This window comes from Dermacentor andersoni, chromosome 1 (assembly GCF_023375885.2).
Source record: "Dermacentor andersoni chromosome 1, qqDerAnde1_hic_scaffold, whole genome shotgun sequence".
NCBI classification, from domain to species: domain Eukaryota; kingdom Metazoa; phylum Arthropoda; class Arachnida; order Ixodida; family Ixodidae; genus Dermacentor; species Dermacentor andersoni.
This window is the reverse complement of record NC_092814.1, coordinates 282826022-282843133: the sequence shown is the minus strand read 5'-3', so window position 1 is coordinate 282843133 and position 17112 is coordinate 282826022. Positions and strand designations below refer to the sequence as shown.

The 17112-nt window shown below is 47.4% G+C and overlaps 1 protein-coding gene across 2 annotated transcripts in view; it reads right to left on the bottom strand.

Annotated features, from left to right (window-relative positions):
* The window catches only part of sv (paired box protein shaven), a 236572-nt gene extending 233692 nt beyond the window's left edge, over positions 1-2880 (bottom strand). Inside the window, exon 1 of one of the 2 annotated variants that reach the window (XM_050196692.2) lies at positions 2437-2880. In XM_050196692.2, the coding sequence (XP_050052649.1) occupies positions 2437-2456 (20 nt within the window). In that variant the 5' untranslated portion in view covers positions 2457-2880. The remainder of the gene's footprint in view (positions 1-2436) is intronic. The other variant, XM_050196696.2, reaches the window with a different exon arrangement.
* Positions 2881-17112: the final 14232 nt, after the last annotated feature.

Below are 17112 nucleotides of genomic sequence, written 5' to 3'. Positions count from 1 at the left end.
ATCAGAAAGGACAAGAGTGGTTGGTCGTGCTTGTTTCATAATTGCAGGGAGAAAGAAACCATGCATTTCCAGCCACTTACACTCTGCGACATAACCCTGTAGCTTTTAAGAAGCTGTTATTGAGGCACATCTTATGCGACTTAGGAAACACAAGCGTGAAACTGAACTCGTCCCAATGATGAATAGTCGCCAGGGTGTTTAGAAAGCAGAGCTTGTTAGGTAAATTAGAGACTTAAAAAACAACTTCCTGCGTAGCTGTGATCACTTGTGCCTCTACACATAAATCAATCGAGAGCGAAAAAAAAAAAAAAACAGGGGAAGAAAAAAAAAAGGGGGCACTGCACTTGTCTCGCCTGTCAGTGGGATTTCTACGGGGCAGAGCAATTTCGCTGTACATTCAAATAAAGCTCAAGTAGGCCTTTCAGGGCAGCCTCCTGGACCAGCTGCAGGGAAACGGGCTAAAACAAAGTTTCCCATGCAAGCTTCCACAGCGAGGGGATCTATAAACGGCCCTTGCAGCAGTGGGGTCCGTTTATAGTAGGTCGCTCCGTCCGTAATCGGGCTACACGCTCGTTTCGCGCGCTGTTGTATGCGAAGTGGAATCTGCCACCAGAGCGTAAATCCAGGCTTGCCTGCTTAGCAGACTGAGGTCAGGTCTGCGGAGAGGCAACCCTCTCTGTTTACGTATTCCGCGCTCGTATATACTTCGCGGAGATGTCACGTCGTAAAGAGGAAGCTCACGGCATGCGGCACATAAAGAGGAGGGTCGACCACGCAGGCGTTGGCCACCTCGGATTCGCTTCGCATGTCCTTGCCCTGCGCTCACTGCGCGTCCCGCGACTCGGCGCGGCCAAGCTCATACCCTTTGCAGCGTCAAAATGTGACACGCCGCTGCAATTTTGCGCAAACGGAAGGAGGGGGCCCGCATCGCTGCTGCTGTTGCTGCCCGCTGCATGCGCGTCGCGTTCTGTAATGCATGCTGGGTTCGCGTACGCGGTTGTCGTCACGCGCTCTGGGTTACGCCAAACTCGGCTCGTCAGCGCAGTGTATCTCGGCGGATTGGGTCACTTGTCACCGGGAAACCACGCAGTGCGCCTAACCGTCCCCGCCAGCTGACACTGATTCCCGCGTATACTTTAGCTTGATTGTGCCTTGTGCATCTAGTTTATTTTCTTTTTTTTTAGAGAAAGGCTTTCAGTTGGGTACGGCTGACCTTGTTTCGTGCAGGGAAACGTCCTGACGAGGGAGAAGCGGTCGCGCGATAGAAGAGCGATTGATTTTTCATGTATTCAGCAAAAACGCAGATGAGAGCGATTTTGACCGTGCAGAGTATAACAACTGAAGTGAAAGCAGGCGTGAAGGTATAGCTTTTTTTGTCATGGTACACATTTTCTTTCGCTATTTCTCTACAGTTTTCTTTAAACTTGCACGTACCCATAAGTGTGCACACAGTGGTAATCGATCGTGTCCGAGTTTACGAAATTTGCGTGGATTATCAAAACTATCGTTAAATGCATGGTCTATACCTGTTCCAATGTTCGAGACGCGCTGACGGGTCAAACTGCTGACAGCAACTACAATGATCTCAAGTTGCTACTAATGGCACAAGGTAATTCACCATGCTTAAGTAAGGAAGCTGTTACGTAGAGAGTAGATGAATTACACTATACCACAACAACTGTTATGAAGTTGCAAATCAGTTCCTTGTCTACAGTTCCTTCAGTCGGCGAGTTAAGCGAAATTATAGGCAAATGTACACTTCCGATATCCAACTTTATCTTTAAAACTCCATGAGTGAAGCAAGTTTACGGTAACTATACTGCCAACCAACCTACATGCTAGCAGTGGTGGCGTGTGCACGCCACATTATATATACACTCTCATTTAGGGTGGAGGCGAGCGCATAGCTTCAAATTGGTGCCTGTGACTGTACTAGATCATTTAAGGAATTTTTTCAGGCAACAACTGTGACAGGCATATAGTATATGTGAGAGCTTATGGCAGTTCTCACACAAACTAAGTATGAACCAAGCACCGCAACCATCTATTTCTTAAATGAAGGATTGAGCTTCGTGCACATCTCTGTTATGTGTCATCTGCCAAAGCCTCTCTCTATCAGTGTTAACGGGCAGAATACGCTAAACTGCCATGTAACACTCGCTAACCTTCTATGAATGGGAAAAGCACCGCACGAATTGTCGATATTAACAAAGCAGTACAATGACACATTCTGTTAAAATACTACTCTCAATGCCACTTTCATTCCAGTGAGGATAAGTCAAAATAAGTAAAAATGCAGTAACTATGTGTTACTACATCTTTACTATTTCCTTGACGAGCGCTCGCATTGGTCGCAGCGTAACACTGCATCGAGGCTGTCATTGCGGATGCTCGACCGAGGTAACATCACCGTAGCGGCATAGCCAAGGCACTCACCTCATCATGAGCCTCTCCATGAGGTTCACCAGCCGACACACAGTCCTGGCAGGCTACGAGGCACCGCAGCTGCTGCTCTCGACGCAGAAAAGAAAAACGATCACGATTCACAATGCGGCGGTAGCAATCACAGAATTGTGGCGCTGGGCACGGGTCGCGAATCCCTTCGGTTCACCGGCGTCAATCCCACGTGCGATGAACTTGGCTCAGGCCCCTCGTGGGGGTCCCGCGCGAGGTACGGGCCGGAGCGCTGCCATCCCGAAAGGGTCGCCGGGGCCTTCTGTGACACCTGGCTGCTCCTGGTGGTGCGCTCCGAGGCAAGGGTTCCGAGGGAGGAGGAACCTTGGGAGGGTCCCCGCCACGCTTCGCCGCGCCCAGGGGTGGGGGCTCTCTGCCGCTGCTGCAGAGGGGCGAAGCCCGCTTGCTCTCGGTGCCCCTGCAAGGACCGCAGCTGAGTCCGGCCGGCCGCCGCTCTTTCCTGCCGTCTTCTTCTGGAGCCTTCAAGTTTTTTCCCCCGCTTGGGCAAAGCACTGGCGCTGGCCGAGGAGGGAGGGGGGGACGTCGTGGCGGCCGGCCCGGGGCCAGCGCTTCTCGGATTTGCCGGCGAGGCAGCCGACGTCACCTCCGGTGCCGTTCCTGAATGGTCCGTCCCATACCGGGATGGGGGAGCCGCGCGGCTCCCCTGCGAGCCGAAAGGCGGTCCCACGGGGTTCTCCTCTCTCACAACACCGCCCGAAGCGAGCGCGTGCGGCGGACCGCCCGCGCGACGCCCGGCCGCTGCGGACAGTGCGCCGGCCGCTGCTGCGCTGGAGAGGGACGGCCACCGATGCTGTTGTAACAGCCGTGTTTAAAGGGGCACAGACGAGGTGTCGAAGAAAAAGCTGCAGAAAAAGCGTCATATACAACTGAGGACCCGTTAACGCTCGGTTCACGAGAGCTTAGTTTCCGGTAATGCGGAACTTCAGTGCCACTGAGCACGAATTGACATCTCGTTCACAGGCCTGTATGGACCAAACGGACTGTTGTGTCGCGTAGATGTGCGCGCTATTTGTGCTAGATCTTCGATGTTTTGTTTTGTTTTTCTTTTCGTACATCATTTGACCCTGGACGTCCATGTATGTTAGTGGCACTCTTGTCAGCAGTATTTCTTTGTGTTCTGACGCGGTCAAATCGTCGCGACAATTTGAGGTGTTCCGTTTCGGTGCTTATTATCATCTTTAGCTCTTGCGTTCACCATGTGGAACCAAAGTTGTGTTTCGCGAGTGGTCGCATGTGCTGCTTATGTAACTGATATAGAAAGTGTGCTATTTTGTAATGTGACCACTCTACATAACGCGTGAGCCCTCTATTACTACTGCGCTTCGTTTTGCTTTATTGCTCTGTATGAATGGAAATGTAATATCAGTTGCCGTATGGGCTCAGAACTTGAATCCGCTTGCTTATTACTTGCACACTTACTAAAATACTGTAGGTTGTCCAAGTTTGCCCCTTCGTTCCACCTGCTTTTCTTTCGAGGAGTAGTGATATCCGTCTACTTTCGGCCCTTTGCATGTGGGTCCATTTGTATCTGTAATCGCATTTGAGCATGTATCTGTGACAAGTCATCCGCAGCTATCCGTCAAGTACAAATAACCATAGCCAAAATTACTTGTGTTAGACGGTTGAAACAGAAGCTGGCTGGAGGCTGAGCGGTATAGCTATATATGGTATTCTAGAACTATATACACAGTGCTTCGAATATCGGGAGTGGATCGTGTCCCGTGCATTGGGGGCACGTTAAAGATCTCCTGGGGGTCAAAATTAATCCGGAGTACCCCACTACGGCGTGCTTCATAATCAAATAATAGTTTTGGCACGTAAAACCCTAGAATTCATTCATATCTGGCGTGGATCAAGTCATGTCTTCGCTTTTCATGGGCCCCTCATGCACCGCTTGGAGCTGCTTCACATTATCTCACTACGCGGTCCCAAAAGCAGCTCTGATCTTGCGTACACAAGATTAAAGCGGCCTGGAATACTGAAAAATGATGAGGTAGTACTGTCTAGGAGATGCTCGAATGGCAGACTGAAATGGTGCGCTTTCTTAATTGAACCAGGTGGGTACTCTGTACCATCGTACTCCCGCGAGCGCGTTCTGTGTGGGCACAGCGTGTACCAGTGGGCCACCCTGTGCCCGCATGAACGTGGCGCTCGGTACGTTCAGTACAGATAAAATTTTATTCATTCAGTTTGCTGGCATATAGTTGGCAAGGAAATGAGGATCAGTGAAGGAAGTGGAGGGGTTGGGGGGACCCGTTGTTACGTGTTTCGCGAAATTTAGTTAGGAAATATATGAGCTTACCTACGCACCTTGCAACAATGCAACCCGTCGCGATTGCTCAGTGGCTATGGTGTTGGGCTGCTGGACACGAGATCGCGGGATCGAATCCGGGCCACGGCGGCCGAATTTCGATGGAGGCGAAATGCGAAAACACCCGTGTACTTAGATTTAGGAGCATGTCAGAGAACCCCAGGTGGTCAAAATTTCCGGAGTCCTCCACTACGGCGTGCCTCATAACCAGAAAGTGGTTTTGGCACGTAAAATCTCGTAATTTAATTAATTTTTAATTTTTGCAACGATGCAGTGACCAGGAAGCTATTGCAAGCTGCGTCGTTCATCTGAGTTTCCGAGTTACGGAATAGCAGACAGGAAGAAGGAAAAGAAAGGAGGTCCGGCTAGTTGGAAATCCATTTAAGAGTATTTTACACGTACATTTGTAGAGTCAGATATTCTCACTTTTTCCCACCCCTGACGCAAAATACACATACACTGAACCACCATTTGATTGAACGTCGCATGTCAACGAAGTTTCAGCTGCGCGAAGAATTACAAAATCACACCATGCATGCTTACGTTTCACTTCAACGAACTTCCATGTTTTGCGATATTAGCGGAAGACAGCAAGGTTTACCTGACGCAAATGTACTATTAGATACAGCAACATGAAATTGCGTTTCAGTACATGCGCATAGCGAATTTCTCTGAAGTGTGGTTTTCGTTAAAGGTACGACTTATGCACATTTCGGATGTTTCCGAAATGCCCCTTGGCCCATGGAGATCGCGGCCCATGGCGAGACCGTCGCTGCCGTCGCTGTTGAGTAGAAATAAGCGTACTTCACGTGACTCTGTTTGCCGCAGCGAGGAAACTGGGTATACGCCCGAATTTCGTGGTTGCTGCTTGTTTGTCACTGCTTTTATTGCGATCAGCATTCTTGGCATACTAACACTACTTTGCTGTGCTGATATCTAACCGCTATCACATGACTCTCTTATAGAAGAAAAATGACTGGCCATCCCCGACCCTGCGAAAGTGGATGTCCAGCTAAGCTGTTGAAAAGCCCCACTACAACTGCTAAGGGGGTATGCTTTATTGCTTTAGAGTAATGGTATTAATGGTAATTTGTAGTAATGGAAGTAATGGTAATTTTGACAGCACGCAGCCGCTGGTCGTATTGCAGTTTCTTTTTCCATTTGCCGCTCCTCGTATTCACGCTGCTCCTGGGCAGTCCTAACTAGGCGTTGCCTACCCACAGTGGTGCAGCAACATTGAAATCAGCTGCTAGGCTGGTTATTTTATATACGAAAGGCTAGTGACGTCACTCAACACAGCGCAAGCTGCCGTTGCCGCGGCAGCTTGCGTAACAGTAATCTTTAACGGGAAACGTATGTGCGGCGAGCGCTAGGTGCTTCGCATTGTTATCAGGAGCGCCTTATCATCAATTATGTGGTTCGGATGCTTGTTTAGTGCTTAATCTTTATTGAGACGAATGCTGTTCTGTATGTTGTATGCGTGATTCCAAAGAACACGATTCCAAAGAAATATCCATCAAACATTATTCATATGACACCATTGTGTATGCTAAAATATGCACCCTGAATGACCAACCGGAACTTCGTAACCATTTACAAAATGTGAGTCTCTGGTTTGAGGAGTGGCAAATGGAGCCGAACGCATCAAAAACTGTTTGTATGCGTATGACGCGTAAAAAAAAAAAAAAAAAAAAATCTGTTATTTTTTTTTACAGCATCAACTGAGTAGAATTAGCTGAGGTTAAGGAATTTAAATATCTAGGGATTCATCTCACACATGATTTGAAGTGGTCGGTACATGTTGACAACATTTGTAGTAAGGCCATGCGTAAACATTGGTCATTACGACGAAACTTAACGACGCCGCCCCAGAGATAAAAACAGTGGCTTACAAAATGACGGTACTTCCTGTACTGACTTACGCAAGTCATGTTTGGGAGCCGTACACTCAACAAAACACGCTAAAATGTGAGCGCGTGCAAAATAAAGCCTTGAGGTTTATCTTTACCACACGCTATAGAACCCAGTCGTCCGTGTACTGAACTTAGAAGTAGCGCTGGCCTCATGACTGTCAAGCAGAAAATGCAGCTTAACAGGCTGACATGGTTTTTTTCGCCTATTGAGCGGAGAATATAAGGTAAACTTAGAAAAATACATGACATTACATAATCCTATTAACCCCAGAACAAAGCATTCAAAACACATTAAACCACTTAATACTAGAACAGAATCATTCAAACATTCGTTCTTGGTTCGAAGCATAGACGATTGGAACAACTTGCCACAACAGATAGTAGAATGACTTTTCGAAAAGGCTGTTACCAATTATTTGTAGACGGTTGAGAATACGTTTTATTGTTGGCTGTTTGTCATTTGCAGTTGTCTAGCTGGTGCATCACTTGTCTTTTTGAAAATTCCTCAATTATTTTCGTTGACCTATACAGTGATATTATTTGTTTATTGTAACTCACGCTATTTATTGTCTTCGTATTTGTTTATACGTTGTGCCTTCCTGTCCTGATTGCTTTTTATTGAATTACTTAAACATGTAGTATGTTTAGTTTGCACACGACAGCAATGTAACCGCGACTCCTGTCTTGGCTTGTGCTCAGAGTATAACTAACTAACTAACTAACTAACTAACTAATTAACTAACTAACTAACTAACTAACTAACTAACTAACTAACTAACTAACTAACTAACTAGCTGTATACACTTATGGCTTCAATTTGCTGAGTGCTTGAAGCCTGCTTCACCACCACCGCGGATCGGCCCGGTATTGCACTACCTCCGGGATCGGTCCACGTTTATGTCCACGGACGTGGACATGAGAAATGCCGACCATCGAGAGGTTAACGACTTCGCTGTAAAAAAGTCCTGTACTTAGTTCGGAACACGGTTCCCTCAGCACAGCAGATCGATGCTCCCCCACTCTGGACCATCGGCGCACATCTGGACATTCGACGTAACGGTCTTACCAGCTGCAATCGTGCCGACCAGCGCTTTTACACACTTGGCCTGTGAGCCACTTCACATGGCAACAATTTACTGATAAAAGTTAGAACACTCGCTCCTCTAGGTGACAACGAAAAGTGAAGTTTTTAAGCCTGAAAAAAAGAAAAAAAGCCTATGCAATGGCGCCGTATTTCATTTGAAGTATAACGCTGAACCCTAATTATATACAGTTCCAACATCAAAAAAACTGACTGCAGTTTGGAAGCCGCGTTTAGCGACTTTCTGTGCACATGTGGATTCCGAAGGTGGGCGCAAGGGCACCCAATACATAACACAACAGCTGCTTCTCTGTCGCTCTCTCTCCCTCTCTGCACGTTGCCCCGCTTTGACGTCAATCATGGCTATATACTCTTTTGCAGTCAGGACTTTTGCCACCTAAGACGCCCTTATCAGCTGCAGAGATATAAAAGAACAGAGCCCTGATGTGTGCAACTGGTAAAGAATCCGAAGTAATGGAAATCTCAAGATGGGCCAATACAGATTACAACTTAATTTGTCTCAGCTATACGTTGTGTCGCTACATTGCTTGAAAGCTAATCGCGGCAGGTGCACAGAATTAAGGGGTTGCGTATGGAGAGTAAGAATGCAGTAGGAGAATTTTCATGGGTGCTAATAATTTGGCAGTAAGGCACATGCATCCGTAGTGATACCTTAGAGATTAAGGCCCCGTAAAGCTTCTTTTATCAGAAAGAATGTCATCATAGTCATCATAACATGACGTTCCAAAGCAGGAAACACCTCTACTTGGACAGCCGTATCTTGCGAACGAAACGTACACACTGCTGTTGTTGCGAATCGCACTGCAGTTAAACGCGAGTCGAAGCCTCAAATAACCCGCATGTGCAAAATATTTTGCTGAAAAAAATATATTTGGTTGATCGGCGGTATCAGATTTGGTTAATAAATTTATTACGTGAGCAGCCGCTTCTTGCGCACTATTGCCTATCCAGCGCCCATGTGCACGGGGAGACGGCGCGGGTGACACTACATGCAGCTGATTGTTGATTTAAGGCTACACTCTAAGAAGAATTCCGGGGAAAACGGGAGTAACTGCGCAGTTAGTCCCAAAAAGGGCGCTTTCGTCCCTCAAGGGAGTAACTGCATGGATGTGCGTGCCGTGTGCAAATTTTGGAGAGTAAGTGTTTAGTCCCTGGTCGGAAAGAGAGCAACGGGAGGACGAACGGCAACAGTTACTCCCCATGCGCTCCGCTATTTTCGTCCGTGTCGTGCAGTGATGCGGCAAAAACTGTATTGTCTATAAATCGTGAATAGTTCGAAGTTCATGCACTGTCCATTGAACTTCATGCAAAGCAGCACTTTGGCTCTTCGTGAGAAAATTGCGTGAAATTTAAAGTTGGAATGTGAAGAGCCATGCCCTTCGTGCGCACCCCATAAGTGAGCGATACACATTAAACGCGCAAGTCATTGATAGACTGCCAGATTTTGCTGGTCAATAGTACCTAAGTTCCTTCCGTTCCAAGGAGATTACGAACTTAACTGAAGCGATGTGTAGCTCAAACGGGACACACTAAGCGACAGAGCAATTGTGTATCTCTGTCGTCTTAGGTGCCCCGTTTGAGCTCGCTACACGTTTACATCGTGTAGTGCCTTAGTTTAAAGCACCCTAAAAATACTCGGGCAGATTTCTTTTCGCACTCGCTTATGGTTTCAAGTACACTCAGCGTCACACTCTCCCCGCGCAGCATACACAAAATGCCGAGTCGCTTTTACATTGCCGCACCTGCGTTCCGTGGCTTAACCTGTCTTAATTTCCTACCCAGTCAATCAATCTGCCGTTGTGCAGTGGTTAGAGTAGCTGACATGGGATCCTGAGGACGTGAGTTCGAATCCTGCTTTCGGGCACTTTTCTTCTTTTTTTTTTCAGCTCAGTAATCTTTTTTATTAGCGTATAAATGCCGAATTTCATCGATTCCACCTTTGCGGAGCATCGGAAATAATGACCGTTACTCCTTTGAGGAGCATCGGAAAAGGGCAACTGTTAGTCCTCGGAGGAGTAACGGCATGGGGAGTAACAGTTCATCCCCTCGCACTTACCCCCTAAAGGGAGGAATGGTTGTGGCAGATCAGTTGCTCCCCTAAAGGAGTAACCTCAATACCCCATTTCCTCCTTTTCTTCTTAGAGTGTAGACTAGACTGCCAATTTAGTACATTTCGCAATTTTTACTAAATACCGTCTCTTGCAGTATCTACCTATAGGTGGAATATCCCCGCCGCACTAATCGTAAAGAATGCGGTATTCTGTACATTGTATTCTTATGAAGACTTGGAAACGTTTCCGCGTTGCAAGGTGTAAGTGCATTTAAAGACAGGAACTTTTAGTCGTCAAAAACTACTTTATTTAGCGAGATCACGCTTGAGCCTACCACACAGTGATGAAGGCCGTAAACGACGCCGCAAACGGTTGGACCCTGCTTGAGTCCACGGTGCTTCCGAACAAGCACCATGTTTTTTCGCACGCTGAGAGTATATATGCAGAAGACGCAACAATACGCAGTCAGAAAGGTGGAAGAAATGGCCACCTGCTGATATGCCACTAAATATGAAAAAACAAAAGAAGATTGTCCTGCAAAACATCAATGCATTACACTTTTATGTTTGTCACAAGGTGACCGAATAATAGTAGGCATGCAAAAAAGAAAGAAAGGTATACGCGACATTATTTGCAACGTTTTAAGACAAAATGATGTTGTTAGTTACAACATACGCACGGCAGCGCAAGCATAGTAAACAGTTATTGAGAAAGTGTTTTCATTTATTTCAGATTTGGAGGAGTGGAATGAATCAGCTCAGCCACTCCAGGAGCTGGAGTGGTCCTGGCCAACTCTCACCAATCCGCTGAGTTACAGGCAGTGAAATTATGGAGATCGAAACTCTCGCGAATGAAGTGGAAATGTAACGTAGGACAACACACTGCAATTCTGGAGTCTATTTGTTATACCAATGTAAATAATCTAAACATGAGTGTTAATAATCTAAACATTTGTAGTGTTAGGTCTGGTCCGATCAGGGTTAGTCATAATCTACCGTCCCAATGTTCTTGCACAAGCCGTTTTAATGCGAAGCATTCTTCGCCTCATTTTTGAAACAGTGCGGTATAGGTAGGTTCCTATCTAGCCTGACTTTAATAAAGATAATATAACGTGTTACCGATGGTGGAATCGAACCTCTGTCGGGGAGCACAGCAGCCGGATGCTCTAACCACTACACCACGGTCAACACACGTACTTCTCTCCTTCCAAATGCAACCATGGAGGTGTTTGAAACATTCGGCGCGTGCGCCACGTGCCATTTTCTCGCCTTCTTTCCTCGTGACAGCTCGCGTTTTGAGGAGCCGTGTCAGATTTCGCTATCTCCGGGACCGGCCCACTTTCCACAGCACGTAGAAACACGTAGCACGTAGAAACAGCGCGACGTTCTGCCGACTTCATGATCGTCCAAGTTATTCATACTTTAATGTTTCTTCGCTGGAGTATGAATGCCATTTCGTTTTAACGTACACCACATGAAATAAGTATAGGTATACGTACGATGTATAACACGTTTGTTGACGAATGGCATCACAGTCCGTGTCTCTCTCGCTTACGTTCACCCACTAGCCATGCGGAACCCTACAATCGTCATGTCGCAAGCTCGCATCGAACGACCAGCGTAGATATCGTGCCTTTGCTGCCATATATACGATCGTCGATCGACGTGGTCGCCGTGGTGCTGCTGTCGTCACATACGCGCATGACCCACAGACACAGCTACCTAATTTACACAAACACATTGATTCACCTGGTAACGGTTTGCGGAAACGAAAACAATGCTGGATAGCCAGGTACCTGCAAAAATGGTTCGCATAACATCGATTCCCACAGTGCGCAGGATCTGCACAATTTTTAAAATATAATTTCTATAGTTTACTTAATTTATTATCATCCAGAGCAAAATATTAACATTGTTCCTTCTTTATTTAGTTATAATATCTTTCGTCAATCTCTTTTTTTATTTCTCTCTCAGCATTCAACAAGTCGGGCATCCATACGGCTTGAAAGACATCATAAGGCTGAAAAACAAACAATATACGCTTGTAATATGACACAGAAGGATCGCCGATTGGCAATTGACAATAGCGAAGAAAGCTACAATATAAATAAATACCCAAGAAACAAAAGAAGCAAAACCATATTTTAGTTTACTACTTTGAAGCTGTGTGACTTCAAAGTGCTTCGCCGCGGTGATGCGTCATTCTGCTGATATCGTAAGAACTATATAGAAAGACACCTAGGCCCCTGTGCCTTCTTTTGTGATAGATACTGTCCGACGCCACAGTGGTGGAAACGTTTGGCTGTGATTACCTCGATGAACTACATTCTCTTGGGCTGTTTCGAGCCCACATCTAAGCCCCATATATAATGCTTTGACCTACAAGGAGGAAACTCGCAAAACACGTAAACCTATCATCGAAATTGTTTACGTCGACCGGTTCCCTTCTAGTACGCGCATCAGGGTGAAAGTTTGCCTGCTTTGTGTGTGTATGTGCGGGAGGGGAGGGGGAGGGAGGAGAATGGGCGGTGCTTGCCGAGTTTTTCTACGTGGTCCGAGTAGAATGCTTTGCGGTAGGCAGCGCCGATATCAACGCTCGCTGTGGCAAAACACAGGCTTTTCATAGTGGCTATAAAACATCATCAAAAGTATTACCCAGCTCGCGTCTGTTTTAGCCAGTACTTGTGCCCTGAGGCCTGTCATTCCCAGCAAATGGAATTACATGTATCGCCCTACAGCTTAGTCGTGTGGACGGGGTTGCTACGGTCATATACAGGCATGGTATGCATGTGCGACAGCAGCAAAATGCGGAGTATTATCTGCCATCAGAAATGACAAAAAAATTGTATTCATTCATATAGCTTGGTCGGTTAACATCCATTTCCTCCCTCTGGCATGGTGACTGCGCAAAATTCCTTATGTCGACTTTCTCATCTGCGGGGACTATATAACGTTGTTGTCCACTCACAAAGACCTGGATACGCAATGTCGATGTTGGCAAGAAGCCCTATATGTAAAAAAAAAAATTAAAATTAAATTATGGGGTTTCACGTGCCAAAACCACTTTCTGATTATGAGGCATGCCGTATAGTGGAGGACTCCTGAAATTTCGACCACCTGGGGTTCTTTAACGTGCACCTAAATCTAAGTACACGGGTGTTTTCGCCCCCATCGGTATGCGACCGCCCTGGCCGGGATTCGATCCCGCGACCTCGTGCTCAGCAGCCCAACACCACTGATCAACCACGGCGGGTAGCCCTAGATGTCTTCCATTAATACGCACAGACTGCCGGCCTCGAAGTATCAGCCGAAAAGTCCTGCGGGCTTTCAACACGCATGATCGACTAAATGATCATACTTGAAAATATAGAAGTGCAGGAGCTCGGGCCAGAAATCAACGAGTCTCGATAGAGTACTTAATTTTTTCGGTAGGTGTGCAGAACATTGGCAACAACTCGGCACGGGTGCGCAGGATTGCGCCAATGAAGAGTGCGCGGGGCACCCACTGAGGTGGCTCGTTGCGTTGTTCGCTCAGTCCTTCAATCAGGCGCAATTTCACCTTATTTCTGCTCAGCAGTAGGCACGCCCGGAAGTGCCTACTGGGCGCGCCCGGAAGTGCCACGGAAGTGCATAGACTTGATGAGAAGTATATATTACAGCTCTTCGTCGTCCTACGTACATTCCAATTTGCAAGGGCACCCTCAGATCAACACTATCTCAGAGCTCGTGATTCAGCGAGAGAAGGCCAGAATTCTTAAATGACAGAGCATTATTGCAGCAGCCACGACATTCAACTATCACTTAAACGGAGGGCCCGCTCCGCGAATGCCAAAGCGACGTTCCCCCTTCGTGTGACGGGTGTCTTACCACAAAAAAATCAACCAGTCTTCACCGATATAACCATCCAACTTACGGAGCTGAGACTATTGTAGCGAAGTGACGCAGCCGTTCAATATCAGACGCATCAGCCAGGGCGACGGAGATGAAGGGGGATGAGCTCTGGCAGGGGCAAGTCCAAATCCGCATGTACGACGACGAGAGGTAGCATTCCAACAACTAGGTTTATTCACTAGGTATTTTACCTTAGGTTTACACTGTACGAAAATATCTACAAACAGAACGATGTCATACCCGTCGTCGTCGGCCTGCCTGACCGGCCTGGTCTCCCCTGGTGAAGTTGCGCCGTCTGCTGCTGTCTACTTGCTCACACCTCAAAACTACCCAAACTATTCCTTAAATAAGCTTCCCCAGCATCCAAGGGACAGGCTTCTCCACCAATAGGTTATTTCGTTACTCCGACCAATCAGGCAGGCCGACATCATCCAATAAGTGTCAGAGGTTAAGGGGCCAAGAAATGGTCGCGTCAACACTCCGTACACAAAAGCACTTTGACCATAACTAATCAGCTTTTGACAGCCGAGCTCGGGAAGAGGACGCGTCATGTGCACGTGTGACGTCAGGTGCGGCGGCGGCGGCCACCGGGCGGCAGCACATGCCCGCGGCGCCGTCGCAGTTATTTGTGTACAAAGGTTTCCCCTCGCGTTGAGGAGCCCACAAAATTCCCGGAAAGAAAGCAAAGAGGCCTGCGGTATACTCTTTTCGCGACACTATACTCTCTATGTAATGTTCATTGAGTGGTGTACACAGATGCAGGGGATCTTCCACGAGGAGAACAGGCCTCCTTCGTAAGCCCGAGTCATCGCAAAATTAGTAAGTATACACGCACCTGTACCGCCGAAATGGCGGAGTCATTGCAGGAACAATACGAGTCACACTTGATGTCATCGAGCATGTCAGTGTATTAACAAACACTACGGAGGTTAACGTCTACACTGACTCCCTTGGTGCAGCGAAGGAGCTGAAGAAAGTTACGATGACAAATTTGCCAACAAATGCATATATAGGCTATAAAGGAGAATTCACACCTCAGCGCGACAGTACAGTGGATTCAGAGACATGCTCAGAGTCAGTTCAACAACTTGACCGACCATGTGGCTCACCCATTATCACTCTGATAATTTCAGTTTTGCTCTTTGTGACCCTCGAGCTCTCCTCCAAAGCCAGACTCTCGTGCTCCTAAATCTCTCTGTGTCTGCTTCCTTCTCTTCAACCGTTCCTGTTGGAGGGAGATTGCCTTCACATGCTTCCGACTGAGCCTTGACAGCTGCGATCCCCTGGGTCCGGGGATCTCTACAACTGCAAACCCTCGAAAGTGTCATCAGTATACCTGGTTTCTGCTGCCATACGACGAACATTAATCACCTGCTGTGGCTGTGGCCTAGGTCGAGGCATATAATAGTCGTATATATAGGGTATTTAAAGGGTGTACATATGGTATGTAATAGAGGCTCATGAAGGCCAAAATAAAATGTAATGTTCCAGGAAACTGTATACCCGTTGGATAACAGACAACAAATGTGCAAAATTATTGTTGCAGTACCTGATTCACACGGGGCTGCATGCGTTTGCCTTATTGCCCCTTTTCTTACTATTTTTATTGCACACGCTTTCCGGCAAATCTTCCGAGTTAACGAAAAGGTATTCGCTAGTGGAAACCGAAAGAGTGCGAGTGTGGGGTCCAGTATGATCACCTATGGGGGCCTGAATACGAGACTGTATTAATGGCGAAACACTGCGGGTTTTACAATAGAGACAACTGACGCGCGTAGTATCCCTTGCTATGAAAATGTTATATCTGCAGTGCACGCATGGCTGCTGTGTATCTGGCTCTCTTCTAAGCGCCGCTGGCGAAACTGAGAATCGAACGTGCGACCTCGAGGTCAGCAAGCCAGTACGCACAAGACTGCGCACGGGCGCAAGTCCATGGACGTATGTATAGAAGCGCGCGCCTGTTCCACGGACGCACTGTATATCGGGCGCGGTGTGTATACAGTGCCTCTTATCGCGCACCCCGGAGACGAGTCCCGCGGGGGCGGCCTAGCGTAACCACGCGTGCGTGATCGCGGCCCCAATGGCGCGGTGCCCAGTCCCGCGCCGAGGAAGTCCATCGATCCGGAGCGCCTTTGCGCGCACCCTGCGAGCGCGACCACGGATTTGTCACGGACGCTTGGGCAAGCACCCCCGCTGGCCACGGCACGTCTCTCTTTTCACCCCTCGCCCGCCCCCACCCTCTTTTTTGTTTTCTTTTGCTGCGGCGCAGAGCTCCGGCCTGACGCGTGAGCTCTGCGACCAGGGCCGGCGTCGCGATGGCTGTCGGCAGCAAGCGTCCACAGTAAGCGTAGCCTGTGTGTCAGACATGCGCGCGTATTTGCATGCGAGAAAAGGCAACGGCCTTCGAATTCCGTTGTATATCAAGTGCAAACGGACTCTGACGTAATCGAGATCGCAGCTTGTTGCATCATTCAATTTACAAGAGTGGTATGTTGTCGTATTTGTCACATATGGTGGAAACCATGCAAGGAGATATTCTATGTGTGTGCTTAAAAAAAAAAACGAAGCTATATTTAAACATATATTTCGTGCCAAAGCTGTTATAGCCGATTTCATGACATTCCGCTGCAAGCTATACAGCGCGGCGTTTTTGATGGTCAAAGGACAGCCAGTCTGAGTTATGAATCGAGAGATACTGTTCAGCATGACTTGAAATGCAAGAGGATCAGCATCAGAAGACAGTAGAAGGAGAAGAGAAAATAAAGCGAACAAAAAGAGCGATATCAGGTTACAAGATGCTTATCCACGGGTCCATGACGAATAGACCCGCCGAAGGCTTCAAGCCAAAACTTGCCCTACAATACAGGAACAAAGGCTGGTATGTCTCAGGAATTATTTAGTTCTTGTGCTTGTGCTTAGCGAAGAACCTCAGAATAAAAAAAGCAAGTTTCCAAGGGGGCTACAAATCAATATTTTCCACTCATTTATCCGGCCGATGATCGAAACAATAGCGGGTATTTGGAGATGGGCGCTCAGAACTGCTATATATAGACAGGAGCCCTCAGTAGTATGCTTCAAAGTTGCTCTCGAGACGTCTGGTGCCAGCCTCGTTGTCAGAAATAAGATTGGCGCAATTTCTTGCAGGAATGTACACTTACCAAGCAGCTTTGAGTGCTTCTTTTCGCACAGTCATCATCATCACCATCAGCCTGGTTACGCCCATTGCAGGGCAAAGGCCTCTCCCATACTTCTCCATCTACCCCGGTCATGTACTAATTGTGGCCATGTTGTCCCTGGAAACTTCTTAATCTCATCTGCCCACCTAACTTTCTGCCACCCCCTGCTACGTTTCCCCCTTCCCTTGGAATCC